At 44.6% G+C, this 27,472-nt stretch overlaps 1 protein-coding gene across 1 annotated transcript in view; it reads left to right on the forward strand.

The window, feature by feature from the left end:
• The first annotated feature begins 865 nt into the window (after positions 1-865).
• LOC121005482 (M-phase inducer phosphatase 3-like) overlaps positions 866-27,472 on the forward strand; it is a 30,047-nt gene continuing 3,440 nt past the window's right edge. The window contains exons 1-10 of the mRNA XM_040438251.1: positions 866-1,035; positions 3,829-3,935; positions 15,637-15,688; positions 17,225-17,255; positions 17,369-17,434; positions 17,887-18,039; positions 18,809-18,874; positions 20,526-20,588; positions 26,070-26,168; positions 27,132-27,256. Of these exons, the coding sequence (XP_040294185.1) occupies positions 866-1,035; positions 3,829-3,935; positions 15,637-15,688; positions 17,225-17,255; positions 17,369-17,434; positions 17,887-18,039; positions 18,809-18,874; positions 20,526-20,588; positions 26,070-26,168; positions 27,132-27,256 (932 nt within the window). The remainder of the gene's footprint in view (positions 1,036-3,828; positions 3,936-15,636; positions 15,689-17,224; positions 17,256-17,368; positions 17,435-17,886; positions 18,040-18,808; positions 18,875-20,525; positions 20,589-26,069; positions 26,169-27,131; positions 27,257-27,472) is intronic.

Here is a 27,472-nt window from a genome sequence, read left to right on the forward strand (position 1 = left end):
GATCAGCGGAGGTCCGACACCCGGCAGCATGAGGAGGCGGCATGCCCTTATGTGAGCGATGTGTTCTTTTTACTGTTTTACTGCTCGCCATCTACATGCTTCCCATTCACTTGAACAGGCAGGAGCAGTTGTGTTACGCTGTCATTACAATGCCGACGGTGACCAGGTAAACAGCGAAGGAGCGCTGATCATAAGGGGTGCACGGTGTCGGACCCCCGCCAATCTGATATTGATGACTTGTACTGAGGATCAGTTATCAATAATGCAAACCAGACAACCCCTTTATTAGTTTCCTATGGTGAAAAAATAATAATTATACAAACACATAGAGATACTGTATATTAGCCAAAAATTGCGATAATTATGGTCATTTTCATGTGACATTTAGTGCAACTTCAACGGGAACAAAAAAGGGGCCATGGAGCATCTCAACTACTGCAATATTTCCAGAATGGTTGCTTGGACTTGGTTTCCAGTATTTTACAACAACGTCATGTTACCATGAACCCTATAATTAAAAAGAAAAATGGTGCTTTCCTTTTAATACCAGAAGCTATGAGGTCGCTCGCCGGTGATCAACTGTGCAAGAATTAATTACAAGCATCAGATCCAGACTGTTAGAGCTTGATAAGAGGCCGGCCTGCCCACAAACAGGACCTGGGAGACACTTGGCTTCTCCAAGCCTCCTGAGGACTAGTCAGCTGTTCTCTGGCTGCTTGTTGTAGATACCATCACCAGGCACTAGTCATTATGCTGTGACAGAGAGGGACATTCAAACAAGCAGCAGATCAAAGCCTTTGTTAGAGCAGGGAATCTAAACATAAACAGCCCTGCATCCATCCAGTCTGTGCAGATCAGCCCCGCAATGTCCTGTGCTCTGGAGGTGGAGGTCCTGCAAAGGGTCAGCAGTGACCAGGTGCCTGGTGGCAGCTGTGACAGCAGCCTGGATGAAGTGCTGAGCTTTTCTCCAGATCTGGGGCTCTCACCTGTCACCTGCCTCTGTGGAAACATGGGGCATCTACACTGCGAAGACAGGTATCGGGGGGGCTGAGAAAGTTACATTGTATTGTGATGTATTATCTGGCATCATGTTGTGTTGTGTTGTGATGTATTACGTTGTGTATCGTATGGTGTTATGTTGTCTTGTCCTTTCTCGTGTTACGTTACGTTGTAATGTAATGTATTATTTTGCTCTGTATTGTGCATTATGTTGTATCATCTGATTTTGTGTTATGTTACATTGTATTGTATTCATTGTATCATCTGGTTTTGGTTTAGTAAAAAATAGGATTCAAGTGGGAAGTTTGTAAATGAAGACATAGGATGTTAATATTAGGTCCAACCACTGCTCCTGAATTGTCACCCTAAGGGCTCATGCAAACAGCGGGTCCGCAAAATACGGGCCCCGGCCATTCTGGCACCACATCACGGATGCAGACCCGTCCGCAACCCGCAAGGTCAGTGTGGAATGGAGGCAAGGAAACCCACGGAAGAACTACGGAGCGCTTCCGTGGGGTTTCTCTACATGCCTCCGCACCGCAAAAAAGTAGTACGTGCACTACTTTTTTTTGCAGTGCGGACCATCGGATGCAGATCGCGGACCCCATTCAAGTGAATGGGTCTGCGAACCGCATACGGCGGCTCCACTGTCGGTGCCTGTGCATTGCGGACCCTAAGGGCTCATGTACAGGAACGTATTTTTTCTTTCCATGTCCTTTCGTGTTTTTTTTTTTTGCAGACCGTATGCAGAACCATTCATTTGAATGGGTCCGCCAAAAAAATGGAAGATACCGCGTGTGCATTTCGTTTCTGTATGTCTGTTCCGCAAAAATATAGAACATGTCCTATTATTGTCCCCATCACGGACAAGGATAGGACTGTTCTATTAGGGGCCAGCTGTACTGTTCCGCAAAATACAGAATGCACACGGACGTCATCCGGCGGATCGCAATATACATACAATATACATACAATATACATACAATGGTGTGAATGAGCCCTAAAGTTTATATGGCCATACAAAGCCCATACAGTACTACCATTCAGTAGCTAAATAAGACCGTCTGTCTAGTTAGACTTCATTCTGGGAAGGCTGCTGACAGCCAATTATCTTTCCCAGACTCCTGAATGACCAGTCTGCGCCCCGGTTATGCAGTGATTTATACCCCAAAATTCTCTTATTACTACTTAAGGGCTCGTTCACCCGACCGTGTAAAGCCCGTGCCCGTGCTGTGGACCGCAAATTGCTGTCCGCTAAGCACGGGCACCTGCCGTGTGGCAGCCGCATAGGGATCGCGGCCCCATTCACTTGAATGGGTCCGCGATCCCTCCGTTCCGCAAAAAGATAGAGAAAGCTCTATCTTTTTGCGGTGCGGAAGCACGGAACCTCAGAAAGCTCTCCGTAGTGCTTCCGTAGTGTTCCGTTCCATGGTTCCATTCCGCATCTCCGGATTTGCGGACCCATTGAAATGAATGGGTCCGCATCCGTGATGCGGAATGGCCACGGAAAGGGACCCGTGTATTGCTGATCCGCAAATGGGGTCCGCAAAACGGGCACGGGCTTCCCACGGTCGTGTGAACGAGCCCTAACAAAGATTAGCTGATCAGGACTGAAGGAAAGCTGGGTGACAACCAATATTGTTGCCATTAGAATGCTTAGTCTGGTTGTCACCCAACTTTCCCAGCTTTCTGGATGGCAAATCTTCTTATTTAAACAGCTCTATATCCCAAAATAAGGTTAATTAAAAAGATTTGCTCTTCGGGACTCAAGGAAAGCTGAGTGACAACCAATTTGGTTGCCATTAGAATTTCTAATCTGGTTGTCACCCATGTTTCCCAGAATCCTGAATAGAAAATCTGCCTATTTATGAAGTGGTACCTCCTGCACACACTTATTACTGTATAAGTAATCATTTATGCTGATCAGGACTCAGGGAAAGCTGGGTGACAGCCAATATAGCATACAATTCCTAATCTGCATTGTCACATAGATTTACTAGACGCCCTTCATGTCAAATCTTCCTTTGTGTGCAGCAATCTATTCCCTTATTACTGTATGACTAAGAAGATTTGCTTTTCAAGATTCAAGGAAAGCTGGGTGACAACCAATATGGTTGCCATTAGAACGCCTAGTCTGGTTGTCACCTAACTTTCCCAGCTTTCTGGATGGCAAATCTTCCTATTTAAACAGCTCTATATCCCAAAATCAGTTATTACTGCTTAATTATTAAAAAGATTTGCTCTTCAGGACTCAAGGAAAGCTGGGTGACAACCAATATGGTTGTCATTCGAATTCCTAATCTGGTTGTCACCTATCTTTCCCAGACTCCTGGAAAGAAAACCTGCCTAGCTAAGAAGTGGTGTATCCTGAACTCCCTTATTACTGCACTATCAGGACTCACGGAAAGCTGGGTGACAACCAATATGGTTGCTGCTTTTTCCCAGACCCCCTGAATGGCAAATCTGTCCGGCTATCCAGCGATATATCCCACATTGCCGTATTACTCCATAACTAAGAAGGTTTGCTCCGTTCAAAAACTCAAGGAAAGCTGGGTGACAACCCCCGAGAGCTGCAATGCAAGATATTGGTTGACACCCAGCTTTTCCAGAAGCAGATAACAGTAAGGAATATTTTTCATTATTGGATTATTATTATTTTTTTTTATTGGATTTAATTGCTGTAATACTTCCTTTTTGTGTGAAACAAGCTCTGCGCGGGCTACATCTTGTGGTTTCACGCCTGCATTCATTTCTGTTTGATCGGTTGCCATTGGTTTGGGCTGAAGCCACAACAATAGACGCTTAATTCCCTTTGTTCTCTTTGCTCAGTGTCACTCCAAGGAGGAAGCTGAAATTATCCCCAGACTCCCAGCAATCAAGCCCGACGGAGGCACCAAGCCTGCAACAGACTACCATGGGAACTGCAGCGCTCTCAGGTCAGCCGCATCACTCCCACACAAAGCCGGCTGACGACACGCACACACTGTGTCACCAGGCAGCGCCGGCGTCACCGAGGAATCAATGCGTTGCTGTCACGTCTATTGACTGCACTGCCAGCGTGCGGTGGCACTGATCTGCACGCCCCGGCTACTGCTCTCCAGTCAAGTGTTTGCCTCTTTTACAGATTAAGGCTCCATTCACACGCCCGCAACGTGGAGCCGCGGATCCGCAAAACACGGAAAGCGGCAATGTGCGTTCCGCATTTTGCGAACCGCACATTGCCGGCACTAATAGAATATGCCTATTCTTGTCCGCAATTGCGGACAAGAATAGGACATGTTCTATTTTTTTTGGCGGAACGGAAGTGATGACCCGGAAGTGCGGATCCGCAATTCCGTGTCCGGGCAGCACATCATGCTGCCCCATAGGAATGAATGGGTCCGCAATTCCTTTCCGCAAAATGCAGAACGAAATTGCGGACGTGTGAATGGAGCCTTAGTGGCTTTAAAGGGATTGTCCAGTCTTCGGCAAATAAATCGCTGGATGATGAAACGTCGTGCAGCTTTCGAATTTACCTTCGCTTGCTCGTTTTCAAGATCTTGCGCTTGCTGTCAGGGACATGCAAGTTCAGAGTTTGAAATCCAGCAGAGATCTAATACTCGGGACATCTGAGGGGGATGCAGTTTATATCCAATCTAGGCAATCCTCAGAGATAAGTACATTGGCAGCAGAGAACTGTTACAATGTATCAGCGCAGGTCCGAGGCATAAGCCTGGAGATTACAATGTTTAGACCAGATACAAATGTAACAAACTGGGGGGGGGGGGGGGGGGATTGCACATTGTATTCTGAATGGAAACGAAAATGTTCCCATTTACTGACAGCAAGCAGAGATCTTACAAGCGGTGAAGAATCAAAACCCACAGTCTATGGCCTCCTGCACATGACCGTATGCTTTTTCAGTGTTTTGCGGACTGTTTTTTACGGATCCGTTGTTCCGTTTTTTGTTTCTGTTCTGTTTTTCCGTTCCGTTTTTCCGTATGGCATATACAGTATACAGTAATTACATAGATAGAATTGGGCTGGGCATAACATTTTCAATAGATGGTTCCGCAAAAAAACGGAACGGAAACGGAAGACATACGGATGCATTTCCATATGTGTTCCGTTTTTTTGCGGACCCATTGACTTGAATGGAGCCACGGAACGTGATTTGAGGGCAATAATAGGATATATTCTATCTTTAAACGGAACGGAAAAACAGACATACGGAAACGGAATGCATACGGAGTATATTCCATTTTTTTGCAGAACCATTGAAATGAATGGTTCCGTATACGGACCGTATACGGAACGCAAAAAACGGCCAGTAAACGGTCGTGTGCAGGAGGCCTATGAGAGGTGTAAAGGAGTATGCCCATCTCATATCACTTTATTATCAGTAGGGATCTGATTTCCGGGACTCCCATGATCCTAAGGCCTCATGCACACGACCGCATCCATTTCGCGGTCTGCAAATCGCGGATCCACAAAATACGGATGTGGTCTGTGCACCGTCCACATTATTTTATGCAGACTGACTGACGTCAATGAGTCCGTGGCCCGCATTTTGCGGACATGTTCTGTGTGTTTGCCAAACAGACATACGGATGTGGAAAGCAAATGGATGATCCGTGTACTTTCTGCATCTGTATGTGCATTCCGCAAAAGGATAGAACGTGTCCTGCACTTGGAAGCAAAAGGCCAACCACAGGCCCATTAAAGTCGATGGGTCCGCAAAAAAAGGGGATGCAACACGGACGGTATCCGTATTTTTGGGATACGCAATTTACGGACCGCAAAATGCATACGTTCGTATGCATGAGGCCTTAGAATGAAGTGCCTGCAGCTTATCTCTATTCCAGTGAATAAGACTGACCGCAGTGCAAGATGAAAAGGCAGCTGTGGTGGATAATGCAGCGAAGGAGCTACAACGCCTAAAGGGGTACTGCGGTTATAGGGGGTCATCCACAGGTCTAATCCGACCTCTGCAACCTCCACTCATCACGAGAACAGGGCCCAGTAAGCCAAAGTGAATGGTATATGCCATTACTTCATACAGCGGAAAGACTCCTTTATAGTGTATCTCCAACCACTGATGTAAGCAGGGAGGTGACTGATGACATCACTTATTATCCGTCACATCACGTCAACCAACCATCTTCAATAAATGAGGGATAAACAAATGTATGAAAGATGATGGATCCTTGTCTAAAGTGGAGAATGTCATCTGTCACAGCAGTTGCAGTGCACACACCTCCTGATCATCGTATCTTCAGGAGATCTGTCGATGGAAAAGATACAAATGTATCAGAACTGATGCAAAAAAATGTTATCACTCTTTTAAATAGGTACATTGTAGTTATTGTCATCTGATCCCCTCGAAATACATGTAAGTGATCTGAAAAGCATCTTATCCCCCTCCAGGTGATTGATACCTTCTGTGCCTAAAAAATCCCAGATGTCCATATCCAACAGTTTCAGGTGTCGTCCTCTACAACAGGGGTCAGAAACCTCCGGCGCACCGTTTCTTATTTGCGGACAAAAAAAAAACGGATCCGCATTTTTGTGGACAGCATACGGCCGTCTAAATGAGCCCTAATAGGGAGCAGTTTGTCAATCAGTGGTGGGAGGGTGGAGGAAGACCATCACTCATCAATATCAAGGACTACTCTGCACGTGCCTATCACTGAAAGGTAATTTCATGAAAATGGCTGCATATCGAAGTAAATGACGCAGCGCTGTACACCACGCAACAAAAAAAAACTTTTTGTCTGCTACTGGGCAAAAACCCTTTGTCCTATACTAAATCGAGTGTGCGGATTACAAATCCGAAGTCAGAATTGTTGTAACACGTCACAAAATGTTGCTATGCATAAGTAATAGGTATGCCTAAATGAATTAAGCACTTGGAAAGCATTGAATAATTTTGAACAGAACGAGTTTTACTCCCACAATTACCTGATCTACATCAAAGTTTGCGTAGTAAACAGTGTATGAAAATGGAATGGAATAACAAAATTTCAAAAAGTCTCGTTTTTCAGTTTAAAAATCTTACTTGAGCAAGGCCCAGTACTGGTAAAAGTGCTTCAAGCATCTGGTTTTGCGTTTGTGAATGGTCATATTTTCCCGTTGCAAACACCAGCAGTAGTCCCCATCATGTTGGGATTACAGCGGCCTTGATACCTGTTCTCCATTATAGAAATATCTTTATGGAACCGCTCTCCACGTTCGTCACTTACGTGTCCCAAATTGGGGTGGAAAAAGTCAAGATGGGAATGTAAGAAATGCACTTTCAATGACATTCGGCAGCCAAGTTGTTCATGTGCTGTAAACATGTTGTCTACTACGTCAGCATAGTTTGCAGCTCGTCCGTTCCCAAGGAAGTTCTGCACTACAAGGACTAACGCATCCCAAGCTGCAAGTTCCAGAGGGTTGAGTTTTGTTCTGAATGTGTCATCATGCATTAGTTTGTTGATTTCAGGGCCAATAAAAATTCCAGCCTTTATTTTAGCATCAGTTTTCAGTGTGCTAAACTTCTCCTTCAAATACTGGAAACCATTTCCATCATGATCCAGTGCAATTACAAAATTTTTAATTAAACCAAGTTTAATGTGAAGTGGTGGAAGATAAACTTGAACTGGATCGACCAGTGATTTGTGTTGTACATTGTACTGACCAACTGTGTGCTCGACTCTGAGAGGCCACTGTCTCATTTTGTAATGATTGTTGTCATCACGACTGTTCCATAGGCACAAGAAACACATATGCTTTGTGCACCCTAACTGTAGGCCAAGCAGCAGTGCTACCACTTTCAGGTCAGCACAAATTTTCCATTTATGTTCTGAGTATTTGATCATTTTCAAAATGAACTCCATAGAAGCATGGGTCTCTTTCATTCCAACCGCATGAGCCAATGGAACAGATGGTTTTTCGTTACCATTGTGCAACAAGACAGCTTTCGAACTTGTTTTGCTAGAGTCTATGACTAGCCTCCATTCATCGGGAACATGTGCACCATCTAACTCCATCATAAGACCATTTACATCAGTACAGACACAGACATCGCTTTCCATTGCATAGTATGCATCTAACTTAGTGTGTCGATGACAAAAGTGTGAAGTTGTGGTGCCTCCCTGTAGCAAATTCCATTCCTGAAGTCTAGAAGCTAGCAGTTCTGACTTTTCTTTAGATAATGACAGATCTCTTACTAGATCATCTAAATCTGATTGGCTCAGCAAGTGCGGCTGACCCTCCAGTTGTTCTGGATCAGGAAATACATATGGTAATCTTCATCAGGATCAGAACCATCTGTTTCAATTGCCGTTCCTGCTGTGGGAGGGGCAGGCACTGGATTCTCTACATCGTGTGGTACTGGTTTCAGAGCAGACTGACAGTCAGGATACACAATTTGTGACTTGTTTCTCTTTGAATATCTGTCACCGCCGGCCCTGGGAGAGATCTTAGAAGTTCAAATAGACGGAAGACTCAGGAGTCTATCTGACAGATCTCTCTTGTTTTCATTGTTGCTGACAGGTTTCCACCCCTTCGCAGATGCTGCTCATTATCAGTCAGATGGCTCTTTATATGTTCCGCGTCTCACTTGTTTCCCTGCGGCTGATAGCTCTTCTGTGGAGTGCTCTGCTTGTGTGGTGGTTCTCCTGTTCCAGTTTCATCTCAAGCTAAGTCCTTTCCCTTTTCATGGTGTGTCTGTCCTGACTAGGTCTCAGGGAGACACTAGCTCCTTCAGTTTGGAAGGAGCCCGTTGCCTCTTTCCCTGTTCCCTAAGCTGAGGGTTTGGTGCAGTGTTTCAGCAGTCTCAGGTTCCTGTGCATGTGCATTTCTACCATTGAGACTTGCACATGTTGTTAGCAGCTTAGGGATAGAGTCAGGGGTTGCTAGGAGGTGACCTCTTTATTCCCTAGGTTTGGAGCCTAGTCTGTTGTTTAGTTGTGGTTCCCTTTGGTTGTCTTTCCTTCCCTGTACTTCCCGTGACATTATCAGCCGCCTAATACCGTTACAGTTTCCTCTGCTCTGTGTTGTCATGGATCCTGTCTCTGCACTGGTGGATCGCATGCAGGGGTTGTCGCTGGAGGTAGCAGACCTCCGTGAATCTGTTGCAAGGTGTCAGGCGTCTGTCTCCGCCAGTGGGGTCCAGACCTGCTCTGAACCTAAGATCGCCCTCCCGGACCAATTTGCCGGAGGGAGTGACAACTTCGTTCGGTTCAGGGAGTCTTGCAAACTTTATTTTCGCTGACGCCCTCACTCCTATGGTGACGAGAGTCAAAAGGTGGGGATCGTTATTTCTTTATTGAAAGATGACGCTCAATCCTGGGCCTTTTCTTTGCCGACCGGATCCCAATCCCTCCGGTCAGTGGATAATTTTTTCTGAGCCTTTGGACTTATTTATGATGACCCAGATCGAGTTTCTCTGGCTGAATCTATGTTGCGTGACTTGCAACAGGGAAATCGGTCTGCTGAGTCCTATTGCTCTGAATTCAGGAGGGGGGCAACTGATTCTGAGTGGAATGACCCTGCTCTCCGTTCTGTCAGGGGCTTTCTGAGAGACTAAAAGATGCCCTAGCACTCCATGAAAATCCTGTTTCATTAGAAGCTGCCATGTCTCTTGCGGGGGTGAATTGATAGACGTCTGAGGGAAAGGTGCAAGACTCCGTTCTCTCGGGACTTATTACCTGAAGGGAGGTCGGTCCCCTCTGACACTTGGGGTACTGAGACACCTGAGCCCATGTCTGGAGATGAACCTATGCAATTGGGACGGGTCTCTTCAGACCCTGGTGATAAGAACTTCAGGGCTAAAAAGAGACTCTGCTTTTTTTGTGGTAAAGAGGGTCATTTTGTTAATGTTTTTCCCTATGTAAAATATCAAGGTGAGAATAATAAAAAAAAAAGGAGTTACCAATATGTTTTGTTCTCAAACTCTTGGCAGAGTAGTTGGAGAATCTGAGAACATGCTCTTGTCTTTTACTGGTAGTACCCGTTTTCTCCTGCCTGTCATGGTGGCGCTAGATTCCAAAAATATTGATGTGGAGGTATTTTTGGACAGCGGGGCAGGGGTTAACCTTGTGGATGACCAGTTTTTCCTGATGCATGGTTTTAAATCTAATGAACTGGACAAAGAGATCTCAGTGTTCGCTATTGGTTCTGCCCCCCTTTCTCAAAAATCTTTGACTCGCATGGTGCAGGATATCCATTTAAGGGTGGGGGATTCTCATGTTGAGGGTATTTCTTGTTTTATAATGAAGGGTCTGCCAGCTCCTCTGGTGCTAGGGTTGCCATGGTTGACCAAACATAACCCTATCATTGATTGGCAAGTGAGACAGATCAAAGGCTGGAGTGATTACTGTATGGACAACTGTCTGGTCACATCTCTTGCTGGGATATCCACTAAGATGTTTCCCCCGTTTCTCTCTGATTTCTCTGATGTGTTCGCTGAGGGTGTGGATCAGGAGTTACCCCCTCATAGAGAATAAGTTGCCAAAGCCTTGGTTGTATAACCTGTCTGAACCCGAAAGAGTTGCTATGCGAAAGTATATTACTGAGAGTTTGGCAAAGGGACACATCAGACCATCTAAGTCACCTATGGCGGCAGGGTTCTTTTTTGTAAAGAAAAAAGATGGGACATTGAGACCGTGTCTAGATTTCCGAGAGTTGAATCGCATCACTATCCGTGATCCTTATCCCCTTCCCCTGATCCCAGATTTGTTCAACCAGATTGTTGGAGCTAAGGTGTTTTCTAAATTAGACCTAAGAGGGGCATATAATCTGGTAAGAATCAGAGAGGGGGATGAATGGAAGACAGCTTTTAATACTCCTGTGGGTCATTTTGAGAACTTGGTCATGCCTTTTGGGTTGACCAATGCCCCGGCAGTATTTCAACATTTCATTAATAAAATTTTTCATCATTTGGCGGGAAGATTTGTTGTCGTATACCTGGATGACATTTTGATTTACTCGCCCGACATAGAGAGTCATCAGGATCATTTGAGACAAGTCTTTCTGATCCTCTGGGAGAATAAGTAATATGCCAAGATAGGAAAATGTGTGTTTGCTGTTCAAGAGATTCCTTTTCTGGGTTACCTGCTTTCTGCTTCGGGCTTTTGCATGGATCCCAAAAAAAGTCAGTGCGGTCTTGGAATGGGATCTGCCCGAGAATCAGAAAGCGCTTATGAGGTTTTTGGGGTTTACCAATTACTACAGAAAATGTATCTTGAATTATTCCACTGTTGTCAAACCTCTGACTGACATGACTAAGAAAGGGGTGGATTTCTCTGTCTGGTCGGATGAGGCGTTACATGCTTTTTCCACTATAAAAAAATGTTTTTCTTCGGCTCCCATTTTGGTGCAGCCTGATGTGTCTCAGCCATTTATTGTTGAGGTGGACGCATCAGAAGTGGGAGTTGGTGCAGTTCTGTCGCAGGGTCCTTCTCCTGGCAAATGGCGCCCTTTTATTTTATTTTTTTCGAAAAAACTCTCTTCTGCCAAGAGAAATTATGATGTTCGCAATAGAGAGCTGCTGGCCATTAAGTTGGCCTTTGAGGAATGGCGTCATTGGTTAGAAGGAGCAATTCATCCCATTACTGTATTTACCGATCATAAAAATCTGGCCTACCTGGAGTCGGCTAAACGTTTGAACCAAAGGCAGGCCAGATGGTCTTTTTTTTTTACTAGATTTTATTTCATTGTCACTTTTCACCCTGGGGTCAAAAATGTCAAGGCGGATGCCTTGTCGCGTAGCTTCCCTGTGGGGGGGTGATACTGAGGATCCTGGTCCGATTTTGGCTGATGGGGTGGTTGTATCCTGAACTGGAGGCGGAGGTTTTGGAAGTTTAGGGAGAGGCACCTGATTTCTGTCCCCCAGGGAGGTTGTTTGTTCCTTCTGAGCTTCGTCACAAGGTGTTTAAGGAACATCATGGTACTGTCCTTGCTGGACACCCTGGGAGCAGATCCACTGTTGATCTTATTTCTCGGAGATTCTGGTGGCCGGGGTTACGTAAGAGTGTTGAGCAGCTTGTGAGACCTGTGCACGTGCCAAGATGACTCATACTCGGCCCTCAGGATCTCTTCTTCCTTTGTCCATCCCATCAAGTCCCTAGACGGACTTGACAATGGACTTTATCACCGTTTTGCCCAGTTCTTCGGGGATGACGGTGATTTTGGTGGTGGTCGATCGCTTATTCCATTTTCTGGTTTACCCAATGCCAAAACTCTGGCTCGGACATTTGTTGATAACATTGTGAAATGACATGGCATTCCCTCTGATGTGGTGTCTGATAGAGGGACTCAATTTGTGTCCAGATTCTGGAAGACTTTCTGTACTCGCCTGGGGATTCGTTTGTCCTTCTCTTCGGCTTTTCACCCTCAGTCGAACGGACAAACTGAACGCACTAACCAGAATCTGGAGACATATTTGAGGTGTTTTGTTGCTGAGAATCAGGAGGAGTGGTCCTCATTTTTGTCTTTGGCTGAATTTGCTTTGAATAACCGTCAGGAGTCCACTGATAAGTCACCATTTTTTGGTGCATATGGGTTTCACCCTCAGTTTGGTACATTCTCTGGGAATAGTTCCTCTGGTATACCTGATGAGGAGAGATTTGCTTCTTCCTTATCATCTATCTGGCGGAAAATTCAAATCAATTTAAAAAAGATGGGCGATAGGTATAAACGTATGGCTGACAAGAAACGTGTGTCTGGTCCGGACCTGAATGTGGGTGATTTGGTGTGGTTGTCCACTAAGAACATTAAGTTGAAGGTGCCATCCTGGAAGTTAGGTCCAAGATTTATTGGTCCATACAAGATCTCTGCCATTATTAATCCGATTTCTTTTCGACTTGAACTTCCGCAGGCTTGGAAGATCCATAATGTCTTCCATAAATCTTTGTTAAAGAGTTATGTGGAACCTGCTGTACCATCTTCCTTGCCACCTCCCCCTTTCTTGGTTGACGGGAATCTGGAGTTTCAAATTTCCAGAGTTGTTGACTCTCGTGTCCTTTGGGGTTCCCTTCAATACCTCGTTCATTGGAAGGGTTACGGTCCGGAGGAGAGAATGTGGGTCCCGGCGACTGATGCGAATGCCAGTCAGCTTCTGAAGGCCTTTCACAGAGCCCACCCTGATAAAGTTGGTCCTGGGTGCCCGGAGGTCACCCGTAGAAGGGGGGGTACTGTCACCTCCAGCCCTGGGAGAGATCTTAGAAGTTCAGATAGACGGAAGACTAAGGAGCCTATTTGACAGATCTCTCTTGTTTTTATTGTTGCTGACAGGTTTCCACCCCTTCGCAGATGCTGCTCATTATCAGTCAGGTGGCTCTGTATATGTTCCGCTTCTCACTTGTTTCCCTGCGGCTGATAGCTCTTCTGTGGAGTGCTCTGCTTGTGTGGTGGTTCTCCTGTTCCAGTTTCATCTCAAGCTAAGTCCTTTCCCTTTTCTTGGTGTGTCTGTCCTGACTAGGCCTCAGGGAGACACTAGCTCCTTCAGTTTGGAAGGAGCCGGTTGCCTCTTTCCCTGTTTCCTAAGCTGAGGGTTTGGTGCAGTGTTTCAGCAGTCTCAGGTACCTGTGCATGTGCATTTCTACTATTGAGATTTGCACATGTTTAAGCAGCTTAGGGAGAGTATCAGGGAATGCTAGGAGGTGACCTCTTTATTCCCTAGGTTTGGCTCCTAGTCTGTTGTTGTTTAGTTGTGGTTTCCTTTGGTTGTCTTTCCTTCCCCGTACTTCCCGTGACAATATTCGGCGATTCTAGTCATGCAAAAGTAACAGTCTGAATGGTAATTTTTCTGCTCACGCCAAACCATAGGCACTGCAAAAGCCATTCCTTTCCTTTTACCATCAACCACTGCGTTAGCCCAGAGTAACACACAGTGCAACAAACATGAGGTGCCCAGCTTTTATCTTGATCTCCAATTTTACAGTCAAAGTAATACTTGTAAGCAAGACGCACTCACTTTGTCAGATTCTTGCGCTGATGATAAGTAGTGTATTTGCCACATATGTAGCAGAAATTGTCTGGATCGTTAACACATTTGCGTTTATCCATCTTAAGTTTCAAAACTGATAGCACTATAACAGATCACTTTATCCAAATCTGTCCAGCTTGCATTATTTACTTACTGCTGGCATCAGCCTGAGTGCATCCGAACAGGTCTCGACATGTCCATTGGAATATCTCCAATATAATGCATTAATAATATAACTGAATAGGCTTTGCATGTATAACTTAAAATCTAGACGTGTCAGGCGAATTCAGAGTTTATATTTGGAATCAGCGTGCTCATTTTTGTATAAATCACATGTTTTTCTCTCAGTAGCAAAATCATTGTTGCGTGGTGAATCTGGGTCTGATCCACTACTTTATGCTGCCTTCAGGTAAGGCAGGGTAAATTTGGTAAATGCCTGGTTTTGAAGACATATTCTCGAATACTACACTAGGGATCCCCTGCTCATGGACCGTCCTCTGTTAGTTCTGGAGGGCTTGCGCTATTGATTTTAATGGGCACTGTGTAATGACTAGTTTCTCCTGTGGTGGCGCTGCAGGATAACCGCACACTCACTGCCAGGTTTTATTGGAGATTGCAGTCGATCGCAGGGGATTTATGCAGTGCACACCTCTTGATCATCTTCAGGAGATCTGTCGATGGAAAAGATACAAATGTATCAGAACTGATGCAAAACAATGTATCACTCTTTTAAATAGGTACATTGTAGTCATTGTCATCTGATCCCCTTGAAATACATGTAAATGATCTAAGGCTACTTTCACACTAGCGTTTTTTCTGGATCCGGCAGGGTTATGAACGGATCCAGTTGTATTATCTGTAACATTGCCAAGACAGATCCGTCATGAACTCCATTGAAAGTCAATGGCGGACGGATCCGTTTTCTATTGTGTCCCCATTGACTTGCATTGTGGGTCATGACGGATCCGTTTTGCTCCGCATCCCGGGACGGAAAGAAAACCGCAGCATGCTGCGGTTTGCTCTCCGGTATGAGAACGGAACGGAATGCATATTGGAGCATTCTGTTCTGTTCAGTTACGTTTTGTCCTCATTGACAATGAATGGAGACAAAACGGAAGTGTTTTTTTCCGGTATTGAGGCCCTATGACAGATCTCAATACCGGAAAATATTAACGCTAGTGTGAAAGTAGCCTTAAAAGCATCTTATCCCCGCTCCAGGTGATGATGATTTACACCTTCTGTGCCTTAAAAATCCCAGATGTCCATATCCAACAGTTTCAGGTGTTGTCCTCTACAACAGGGGTAGGCACCCTCCGCCACTCCAGCTGTTGTGAAACTACAACTCCCAGCATGCATACCGTACTTGCTCTGCTCTTCTAAGAACTCACATAGAAATAAATGGAGCATGCTGGGAATTGTAGTTTCACAAGAGCTGGAGTGCCGAAGGTTGCTGACCCCTGCTCTGTAAACTGCCATGTTGTTAGCATGTGCGGTTACTAAGTTGCGTGTGACCGCCACTAATCTCTATGGTGCTCTGACCTACGTTGGTCACTGTCTATGCTAGCAATGCAGCGGGTTATAATCAGTTGTGTCTCCTGTTGTTTAAAATCGACATCACTTTGGGACTATTTATACTTTAATTGAGGAGTTACATCTATTTTTATATATTTACTGTTACATTTTAGATTTCCCAAGTGAACTGACTCCTGTCCTAAAACCGCACGTCTGCAATGCAAGGTAAGATGGACACCCACTCGGGGTGGGAATGCCTATCCTTAATGTGAAACTCCTCTTTTGGGTGACTTTTGCACAATGGAATTATTTCAATTGAAACATTTGGAAACCTTAATATGTTGAGATTGACTGCTAGCGCTGCTTGGTCAATGATCACACAACCAAGGTTGTGCCCCCTATATTTTGGGTATATGTTAGGACAGGGTCACATTAATACTGGGTGGCATCTCCCCTTGCTGCGATACAGGCGTCCACTCTGGCATGGTGACGGTCCTACAGATGCTGGATGTGCTCCTGTTGTATGTCACTATGAGACACTATACATGATGGCAGTCAGGGGCGGACTGGGAACTTAAAGTGGCCCTGGGAGAAAAAAAAAACTAAAAGTGTCCCCGTGTTGTAGGGGTGTCCAAATTGACAGAAGGCGGTGCAACACAAATAGGAGGGGTCAGCAATACCATAGTGCAAAATACTGTCCCAGCAGAACCATATACCACAGTGCAGCACAATTTATTGCCCCAAAAGCTGTCCTCCTCTTGTGGCCATCATTAGATGCCATTTTCTGTCCTCCTCCAGTTGTCTCTGATTAAGATATGGAGCAGGGGTCTTAGGAGGTGAGATGTGGACCACATCAGTTGAATTCAGGAGGGCACGTTCTGTTGCTGGTGGGATACATGAGTTTCTGATTCTCACCACTGAGAACTCATTATGTACCTGGCCAGCAGAAGAGAGGAGCGATGGTGACCCCATGGGCATCGGCCCACCAGGAAATTTGCCTGTAAGGTCCATGGCCAATCCGCCCTTGATGGCAGTAGGCGCTCTCTCCCACCCTCCTGCGGACTCACGGAAAGCAATTGGGTTCAGTGATGAAAGCAGGTTCTGTAAGTAATGATGGCCGCATCAGAGTTTGCAGGATGGAAGGCTGGAGAGCGCCTACTGCCATCATGCATAGTGCCTGATTGCGATGCCAGCAGCAAGACATCATAGATTCAGCAGCGCCCCCCCCCCCCCCCCAATGTCCAGCGCACAAGGCTGCTGGTCAGGTTATGCCCTGACGTCCTGTACTGGGCTCTATGCAGCAATTTCTTATAAAAGTCAAGGACAACATAAAGTGATCCACCTAAAAAAAAAAGTTTACTGTGGGATCACTTGGTCTTCTGGGACCCTGAAGCTGACCTAGAACGTCTGCCAACCTGGGGGGTAGTGGGGTGCATGCAAATGTCTATGGTTAGAGGAGATGGGGTTGGTAAACTCCCACAATTATAAAACCTATGGGCCCAAACCCTTATAATGGCAGAAGTATCCCTGTCCAGGTGCCCTATTATTGGGGCATCCTCCGCTCGGCATCCCCCACTATGAGCCAGAGGTGAGTCAGTTCATTCAGCCCATGTATTTATCTGAATGGTTGACATATTGCAGAGAAAACGAGGAGCCAACGTCATCACCCTCGGATTAAAGGGACAGTTTAGGAGGAAACAAGCCACTTGAAGGGTCTTGTTATGTTACAATAATCCATTCTTTCATTCATTCATGTTGCAGCGATTCTTCTTTCCAGTCCAGCTACAAGCCGGTGAGTGTCCTCCGTCTATGATAATATCCTATGACCCATTATAGAAGGGCGGGGGGGGCGGGGGGGTGACCTGTATCCAAAGTTACTTTTTTAACATTTATTTCTGTATCTAGAAGAAGGCGGCTAGAAAAGTCAATGTGAGAGATCATGAGAACAAATGTCGTAAGGACCCAAGAAAGGTACGATGGTTAATTATCAGACTGCGTGCGGCCAAGATCCGTGCAGGTTATACTGATCACTATGGGGCACGTTTATTAAGACCGGAATTTTAGACGCCGGTCTTAATAAAGCCACTGCATTGGCGGTGGATCGCCAACCTCTACATAACGTCTGCGTATCCACCGCCGCTTCTAAATCTACTCCGGCTTCCTTGCTGTCTTACATGTAGACCATTTTCTACGCCTAAAGCAGGCGTATAGTAAATGACGAATGAGACGGACATACCGGCCCGTCCCTTTCCCAGCCCCCACGCTGTGACCCCTTTTTAGAGCTGGAGTGAGCAGGGAAGAAGTTGCAGATTCTGCCGCAACATGGCGTGCGACAGATATACGCCACAGAAGTGGCGTATACTGTATCTGTTTGAAAATGACCCCCCTATATGTCTTAATTAATTTTTTCTTTGTTTATCCAGAAGAAATCTCGCCTGAAGCTTCTAGACTTGTTCCAAAGCCCAGAGGTTGTTACAGGACACCAGGATCAGAGGCCGGAGAAACATCACAAAGACGTCCACGGAGAAAGCAACGAGATAGAAAATACGCAATGTTCTGAGAGCAAGAGGGTTTCGGTAAAAAAATCTCTATACTAGCATGTCATTAATTTCATTTTTTTTCCCCATAAATTTCTAGGAAGAATAACAGAGGATCATCACAATGTAGAGTCGTATTTTTCTGGAGAATACAAGTATTTAATAAAAATAGACGTGTCCTCTTTAAAACGTCCCTGTCCCATCCCCTGTCATGCCGGTTTTAGTAACTACATGCAGTCCCCATGCAATATTAATTCTGGGGCATCTTTTATCATGACTCTATGTTGTGCCATTCCTCTATTATTCCTGCTAGAAGTTATGAATGAATTGCTGGCGGTTTGCAATGAAGGTCCAGCTGGGTGTTATCAGTTGGGGGTGTGTCCCTGCACAGTATGACACTATCCAATCAGTGCTGCCAAGTGTCAGACTGTGCAGGGACACACCCTTAACTGGTAACACCCGGATGGACCTTCATGCATAAAATTCTGTTATGAATAATTGAGGAATGGCACAACATCCATGACATGTTATATTACATGGGGAATGCAAGTAGTTACTAAAACAGACATGACAGGCGAGGTGACAACTCTTCTTTTAGCTGGCCATACACCTTAGATAGCCCAACGGCTATTCCTTTCGATCCCATGGGTTTAGCCAATAGGAAGAGGGAAATAAGTTGCTGCTGGATACCCCTGGCAGCTTATCTCTTTCGGGCATACAAATGAAACAAAAACTGGAAAAATAAATGCAAAACATAAAAATGGTCCCATATCTTAACATTTGCCCTTTTCTCCGCTATTCTCTTTAGATGGGAGACATCAGCCCAACGTTCAATGAAGATGAAAGTGAGGACCTCATTGGAGACTTCTCAAAAGTAGGCGATAAACTGTTAAAATATTGAGAAAAATACAAAATAAAAGCAAATAAGAACAGAGCCGCAGTATGACTTCCGTCCGCTGTAGACTTTCCGTGAATGCGGCTGCCCAAACCAGTTGATCAGTGGCAGTGCCAGGTGTCGGACCCCAATCCTTCTTAGGCCTCATGCACACGACAGTATTTTTTTTTGCGGTCCGCAAAAAGCTGTTCCGTTGATCTGTGATCCATTTCCGTTTTTGTTTCCGTGTGTCTTCCTTGATTTTTGGAGGATCACCAGACATGAAAAGTGAAAAAAATAATCTAAGTCAAGTTTGCCTTGCAAATGATAGGAAAAAAACGGACGCGTCAATAGGTCCACAGAAAATCACGTAAAACGGAACAACGGACACGGAACACAACAACAGTCGTGTGCATGAGGCCTATTACTAATGACCTAACTTGAGGAAAATCCGCAGCCTTGTACAGTGCCAAGAAAGCGGATAAGATTTTAAGAACCTTCATCCACACATCGCATAAACCGACCTGCAGTGCAGATAATAAATCCACATTATGTCACCCTTTGCAATAGACAGGGTGATATCCAAAGTAATTTTCACATGTAATTTACGCTTTTTTTTTGTCATGGTTTGTGCTGTTCATTCATAGCAAAATCATCAGCAATCAGCAATTTTTTTGGTATATTATATGTCCTTTAGGCTACTTTCACACATGCAGCACAGCGATCTGGTAGGCTGTTCTGGCAGCCGGAGTTCTCTGGATCTGACATAGCTGGATAGTGCCGCTTGCCAGCTGGACCCCATTGACAATAATGGAAACCAGCGGGGATCTGGTTGCACCCCGGCATAAATGCTGGGATTCGGTCGGACAGAAAACCGTTTTTTGCAGCAATGTTTGACTGGCTGGATCCCCGCCGGTTCCCATTATAGCCAATGGGGTCCGGCGGGCAAGCAGCACTATCCGGTTCTGCTGCATGTGTGAAGCTAGCCTTAGGGTACTTTCACACTTGTGTCGTCGGAACTGCCTGCCGGATCTGGAAATCCGTATGCAAACGGATATCATTTGTAGACGGATCCGTTTGACAAATGCATTAAAATTCCGGATCCGTCTCTCCGGTGTCATCCCGAAAAACAGATCCGGTATTTATATTTTTAGCATTTTTATAGGTCTGTGCATGCGCAGACGGTTTCCCGGAGCACTTGGTACCGGATCCGCCATTGATACATTTCAATGGGAATTAATGACGGATCTGGCATTCCGGCAAAGTGTTCCGGAATTTTGGCCGGAGAAAATACTGTAGGCCAAATACCGTAAAGAGACTGAACTGAAGACATCCTGATGCATCCTAAACGTATTGCTCTCCATTCAGAATGCATTAGGATAAAACTGAAGTGTTTTTTTCCGGTATCAAGCTCCTGTGACGGAACTCTATGCCGGAAATGAATAACGCCAGTGTGAAAGTACCCTTAGCTTGTCTGCTGCGTTTGGCTGAAAATACACTAATATTTACACTGTAATTTTCATCTTTGGAAGCAGTCAGCAGGGAGGAATTCTACTCTTCTATATAAAGTAGAATAACTTATAAATAACAAAAAATCTAAATGTTACCAGAACACATTACAATGTAACAGGAGTCAATATACTCTTCACAGCCTTACAGCCTACCTATAGAACGGGGAAATCATCAGGACCTGAAATATATAACATGCGGCACGGTAAGTAATGCTCTTCGTGAGGCTAATATTCACATACACTTATCGGTACAAAAACCTGACTTCTACGGTAGGAAGATTAAAATGTATACGTCCTGCCAGCCCTTTGATGAGATGAAGACCTGACCTGATTGTGAAGGAAGAAAGAGGGGCAGTCAATATTTAAAGCACCCATGGTAACAGCCATATTTGTATGTGACTATACCGCCATATAGTTCCTAAATACATGCGCTATACAGTGCACACAATACCCTGAGAGTGCCATGTGGTGCCTATACTTCAGTGCACATACAGTCAGGTCCATAAATATTGGGACATCGACACAATTCTAACATTTTTGGCTCTATACTCCACCACAATGGATTTGAAATGAAACGAACAAGATGTGCTTTACCTGCAGACTGTCAGCTTTAATTTGAGGGTATTTACATCCAAATCAGGTGAACGGTGCAGGAATTACAACAGTTTGCATATGTGCCTCCAACTTGTCAAGGGACCAAAAGTAATGGGACAATTGGCTTCTCAGCTGCTCCATGGCCAGGTGTGTGATATTCCCTCATTGTCCCAATTACAATGAGCAGATAAAAGGTCCAGAGGTCATCTCCAGTCTGCTATTTGCATTTGGAATCTGTTGCTGTCAACTCTCAAGATGAGATCCAAAGAGCTGTCACTATCAGTGAAGCAAGCCATCATTAGGCTGAAAAAACACAACAAACCCATCAGAGAGATAGCAAAAACATTAGGCCTGGCCAAAACAACTGTTTGGAACATTCTTAAAAAGAAGGAACGCACCGGTGAGCTCAGCAACACCAAAAGACCCGGAAGACCACGGAAAACAACTGTGGTGGATGACCGAATAATTCTTTCCCTGGTGAAGAAAACACCCTTCACAACAGTTGGCCAGATCAAGAACACTCTCCAGGAGGTAGGTGTATGTGTGTCAAAGTCAACAATCAAGAGAAGACTTCACCAGAGTGAATACAGAGGGTTCACCACAAGATGTAAACCATTGATGAGCCTCAAAAACAGGAAGGCCAGATTAGAGTTTGCCAAACGACATCTAAAAAAGCCTTCACGGTTCTGGAACAACATCCTATGGACAGATGAGACGAAGATCAACTTGTACCAGAGTGATGGTAAGAGAAGAGTATGGAGAAGGAAAGGAACTGCTCATGATCCTAAGCATACCACCTCATCAGTGAAGCATGGTGGTGGTAGTGTCATGGCGTGGGCATGTATGGCTGCCAATGGAACTGGTTCTCTTGTATTTATTGATGATGTGACTGCTGACAAAAGCAGCAGGATGAATTCTGAAGTGTTTCGGGCAATATTATCTGCTCATATTCAGCCAAATGCTTCAGAACTCATTGGACGGCGCTTCACAGTGCAGATGGACAATGACCCAAAGCATACTGCAAAAGCAACCAAAGAGTTTTTTAAGGGAAAGAATTGGAATGTTATGCAATGGCCAAGTCAATCACCGGACCTGAATCCGATTGAGCATGCATTTCACTTGCTGAAGACAAAACTGAAGGGAAAACACCCCAAGAACAAGCAGGAACTGAAGACAGTTGCAGTAGAGGCCGGGCAGAGCATCACCAGGGATGAAACCCAGCGTCTGGTGATGTCTATGTGTTCCAGACTTCAGGCTGTAATTGACTGCAAACGATTTGCAACCAAGTATTAAAAAGTGAAAGTTTGATTTATGATTATTATTCTGTCCCATTACTTTTGGTCTCTTGACAAGTGTGAGGCACATATGCAAACTGTTGTAATTCCTGCACCGTTCACCTGATTTGGATGTAAATCCCCTCAAATTAAAGCTGACAGTCTGCAGGTAAAGCACATCTTGTTCGTTTCATTACAAATCCATTGTGGTGGTGTATACACTGCGTGCAGAATTATTAGGCAAATGAGTATTTTGACCACATCATCCTCTTTATGCATGTTGTCTTACTCCAAGCTGTATAGGCTCGAAAGCCTACTACCAATTAAGCATATTAGGTGATGTGCATCTCTGTAATGAGAAGGGGTGTGGTCTAATGACATCAACACCCTATATTAGGTGTGCATAATTATTAGGCAACTTCCTTTCCTTTGGCAAAATGGGTCAAAAGAAGGACTTGACAGGCTCAGAAAAGTCAAAAATAGTGAGATATCTTGCAGAGGGATGCAGCACTCTTAAAATTGCAAAGCTTCTGAAGCGTGATCATCGAACAATCAAGCGTTTCATTCAAAATAGTCAACAGGGTCGCAAGAAGCGTGTGGAAAAACCAAGGCGCAAAATAACTGCCCATGAACTGAGAAAAGTCAAGCGTGCAGCTGCCAAGATGCCACTTGCCACCAGTTTGGCCATATTTCAGAGCTGCAACATCACTGGAGTGCCCAAAAGCACAAGGTGTGCAATACTCAGAGACATGGCCAAGGTAAGAAAGGCTGAAAGACGACCACCACTGAACAAGACACACAAGCTGAAACGTCAAGACTGGGCCAAGAAATATCTCAAGACTGATTTTTCTAAGGTTTTATGGACTGATGAAATGAGAGTGAGTCTTGATGGGCCAGATGGATGGGCCCGTGGCTGGATTGGTAAAGGGCAGAGAGCTCCAGTCCGACTCAGACGCCAGCAAGGTGGAGGTGGAGTACTGGTGTGGGCTGGTATCATCAAAGATGAGCTTGTGGGGCCTTTTCGGGTTGAGGATGGAGTCAAGCTCAACTCCCAGTCCTACTGCCAGTTTCTGGAAGACACCTTCTTCAAGCAGTGGTACAGGAAGAAGTCTGCATCCTTCAAGAAAAACATGATTTTCATGCAGGACAATGCTCCATCACGCGCGTCCAAGTACTCCACAGCGTGGCTGGCAAGAAAGGGTATAAAAGAAGAAAATCTAATGACATGGCCTCCTTGTTCACCTGATCTGAACCCCATTGAGAACCTGTGGTCCATCATCAAATGTGAGATTTACAAGGAGGGAAAACAGTACACCTCTCTGAACAGTGTCTGGGAGGCTGTGGTTGCTGCTGCACGCAATGTTGATGGTGAACAGATCAAAACACTGACAGAATCCATGGATGGCAGGCTTTTGAGTGTCCTTGCAAAGAAAGGTGGCTATATTGGTCACTGATTTGTTTTTGTTTTGTTTTTGAATGTCAGAAATGTATATTTGTGAATGTTGAGATGTTATATTGGTTTCACTGGTAAAAATAAATAATTGAAATGGGTATATATTTGTTTTTTGTTAAGTTGCCTAATAATTATGCACAGTAATAGTCACCTGCACACACAGATATCCCCCTAAAATAGCTAAAACTAAAAACAAACTAGAAACTACTTCCAAAAATATTCAGCTTTGATATTAATGAGTTTTTTGGGTTCATTGAGAATATGGTTGTTGTTCAATAATAAAATTAATCCTCAAAAATACAACTTGCCTAATAATTCTGCACTCCCTGTAGAGCCAAAAATGTTAGAATTGTGTTGATGTCCCAATATTTATGGACCTGACTGTATATCACATACATACTTTGTCCACACAGAGCCATATGCTGCCCACCTAGAGGCAACCAGTGCTCAGTGAGCGCCATAGCGTGCTTCTTTTAGTGACACGGAGAAGCTACAAATTACCTCCCCATCATATCTGCAGCCGGCAAAACTAGTACTGTCTGACCGGTACTGGCATTACTGGTTTTAATAGCAAAGGTTCTCCTAGTTGATGGTACCTTTGGGACTCGGAGGTCCTGGACAAGGGACATTGTCACTACCTATGGGTGTTTACAAGGGAGGTGCTGCCAAGCAATCCTATGTATAAGGCTAAAGCTGTTCAATGGCAGGGGGTATATGCCGCTCCAATGCAGTTTATTGTACTATAACTGTATCCCAATCTCTTAAAGGGGAAGTATTACCTATATTTTTCTTTTACTAATTAGAACCAGATAGTGTTACTTATTCTGCCTTTTCTAGTCTGTTTAATTTATTTTCTGACAGTTGAATTTAGTTTTTTCTATTTTCTGTATGGAACAGCAGCCATCGGTCCTGAGCTGCTTTTAGCAGAATTCAGAGACTTTTCAGCTGGCACATGGACCACAGGAACCTGTAGTCTGGAAATGACTCACTGACTTCCTTGTATGGGAGACTGTTGCCGGCATGCTCTGTGAAGAGGTCATTGTGCAGGGAGGGGGAGGAGATGAGCTGCGGCAGTATTACCTGTTGTTATAATCCTGCCTGTGATGATAATGAGAAGTGATCTGTATAGAACAGGACGTGTTAGCCAATTGTGAGGCTCAACAGTCAGAGTGAAAACTGCAAGATGTCAGGATTTTTTCACCATAGTGACCCAGAAAATGAAACAAAAATTGATCATTTTCTGATGATACATTCCCATTCAAAACACCCTATAGCTCATCATACAATATTGCTATCCATCATTTAAAGGCTATGAATGTGGGGATTCACTCTGGTAGACAGGGTGTGCGGATGCAGTACAGAGGCAAATGACTAGTTCTTAAATCAAACTTCCATGTTTATTCACACATAAAGCAAAAACAAAACGTCACTTTGCTGTCTTGGTGTTAGTTCACACACAATGGAAATTCCACATAGGAAAAATCACCTTGTTGGCAGTTCTGCCTCTAGCAGTCCATAGCAGGCTTTTGGGGGGGCCCGTTTCCCTCACAGACGGGTCTCAGCCTTCCAGCATGGCACAAGCCTCAGATCCCAGCACACACCTCCTGAGCTCCACTGTCAGACTGAGGTAATCCTCCTCACCTGGCAGTGCTGGTTGGTTTTTAGGCCTGGCAAAACCCGGCCTGGAGCATGGGGAGTAGTCACCCACCCAGCACTTTGACTACTCCCAGTAAGAGCCATCCCGGATCAGCTATACAGCCATACTAAGTATTAAGGTGTCAAACAGCAACTGCTGCTGACACATAAAAACCGGATCTTACTCCACAGAGGCCAGGAACCTCGGTGAAACGTACCTATAATCCACAATGATTCCTTGTACCTTCTTACAACACCTTCAAGAGAATTTTTTATGATTGCATTTTACTCTTTTTGGGCTAAAAAATATTTTTTTCAAATTGGTCTTTATCAAAAATGTTCAGCTGTTTCTGAGATACAGGGGTTAAAAATCAGTCTGTTTGCAAGCTGTCACTTTCTGTTTTCTTTGAATCCTGTTATCTGACAGCTCATGTGTAGCTCTTATCTCTGACCTCATAAACACTCATGATAGGTCAGTTCTTATCAAACTGTTAAGTACCGGTATATGGCTTAAATAAGTGTTCATGAGGTCAGGAGATCAGTCATAAGAGCTACGCATGAGGCGGCAGATAACCGGATTCAAAGAATACAGAAAGTAACAGTTTGCAAAACAGACTGAATTTTAACCCATGTGTCTCAGAATTGTAGCCCAAAATGAGTAAACTGCAATTGAAAATAAATCCCCTAAAGATGTCCATAGCCTTTAACTCTTGATGCTTTGTCCACAGTTAGCGCATGTACTCGGAGGAGGATATATAGAGATTGTACAGACGTACCATCTTGTGGACTGCCGCTATCCTTATGAATATGCTGGAGGTCATATCAAGGTATGATTCTGACCCATTGACAGGACATAAATTATATTGTATTTTATTCATGAAGTCATTTATACAACATAGCTCTCCCACAGTGAATGGATGGATGCACTATTCAAGTAGTGAAGAGAACATAGTGCTGTGAAAGTCTGGATGAGATTTAGCATCTGTACATGCCAACTGACAGATTTATTTTTTATATATATTTTTTACATACTTTTTATACCTCTTCAGACAGTTCTTAAAAATTTCCACAAAAGGGAGGATGGCCAAAAGGATTTGTAAAATGCATCGGATTTACCAGTGGCATGCGCATATGTGGCATCTCTAGAAAGATGCATCAAATTAAAGGGGTTTTCTGGGAGTACCATATTGATGATCTGTCGTCAGGATAGGTCTTCAGTATCAGATCGGTGGGGGTCCGACTCCCGACACCTGCTCCAAGCAGCTGATGGAAAGGGCCGCAGTGCTCATGCATATTTTCCAACATTGCAATTGGTAAATTTGGGGGGCCCCCAGGAAAGCCCCAAACCCATCAGGACCGCCCATTTATACATAGGGCTTACATAGGTGATGCACATTTTTGGCCTGGGACAACCCAGATTTGCCGGGACCGTCTCTGAAAATTAGGGACAGTCCCTGCAAACTCGGGACTGTTGGCAACTAAGCTCGTCTTATTTCACAGCATACTAAGCACAGTGCCATGGTCTAGAAAGAGCTGCCTCTTCAAGTAACCAATTGGTGTAGTTGGCGAGAGTTGGACACCCACTGAGGATAGGTCATCAATATTTTACTCCCAGAAAACCCCTTTAATCACACATGTGACAAAAGTGGAAGAACCCTTTAATAGTCATTTTAAAGATGGAGAATCAATTTTTTTTTTGGAGCTTCTGTGCTAATGAGCTGGATCAGTAGACAGTCCCATGTTTTACTATGCTCCCCTTATGTTCTCTAATGTGCCTTTTCTTTTAACAGGGAGCCCTGAATTTATATAAAGAAGACCAGATTTCGGAATATTTTTTTAAGAGTCCATCACTTCCCCAGGGCAGAAGACTAGTAATCTTTCACTGTGAATTCTCCTCCGAAAGAGCTCCCAAACTGTGCGTATAGCCAATTATTAATCCACTATCCATTATCCGTATCGTTTAAGAAAACCAACACTCTCTATGGTAGCCCCTCTCAAACTGGGAGCCAGATCTCACCGGAGAGGCGCCCCCTGGTTGTGAGGTGCTGCTCGGGCCTTATGGTGGCCACACACCTTACATAGCTGGTGGCCAACAGTATACACATACAGATGAGCATGCATGTGTTCTCCA

The sequence above is a fragment of the Bufo bufo genome, chromosome 6 (genome assembly GCF_905171765.1).
Source record: "Bufo bufo chromosome 6, aBufBuf1.1, whole genome shotgun sequence".
Taxonomy (NCBI): Eukaryota; Metazoa; Chordata; class Amphibia; order Anura; family Bufonidae; genus Bufo; species Bufo bufo.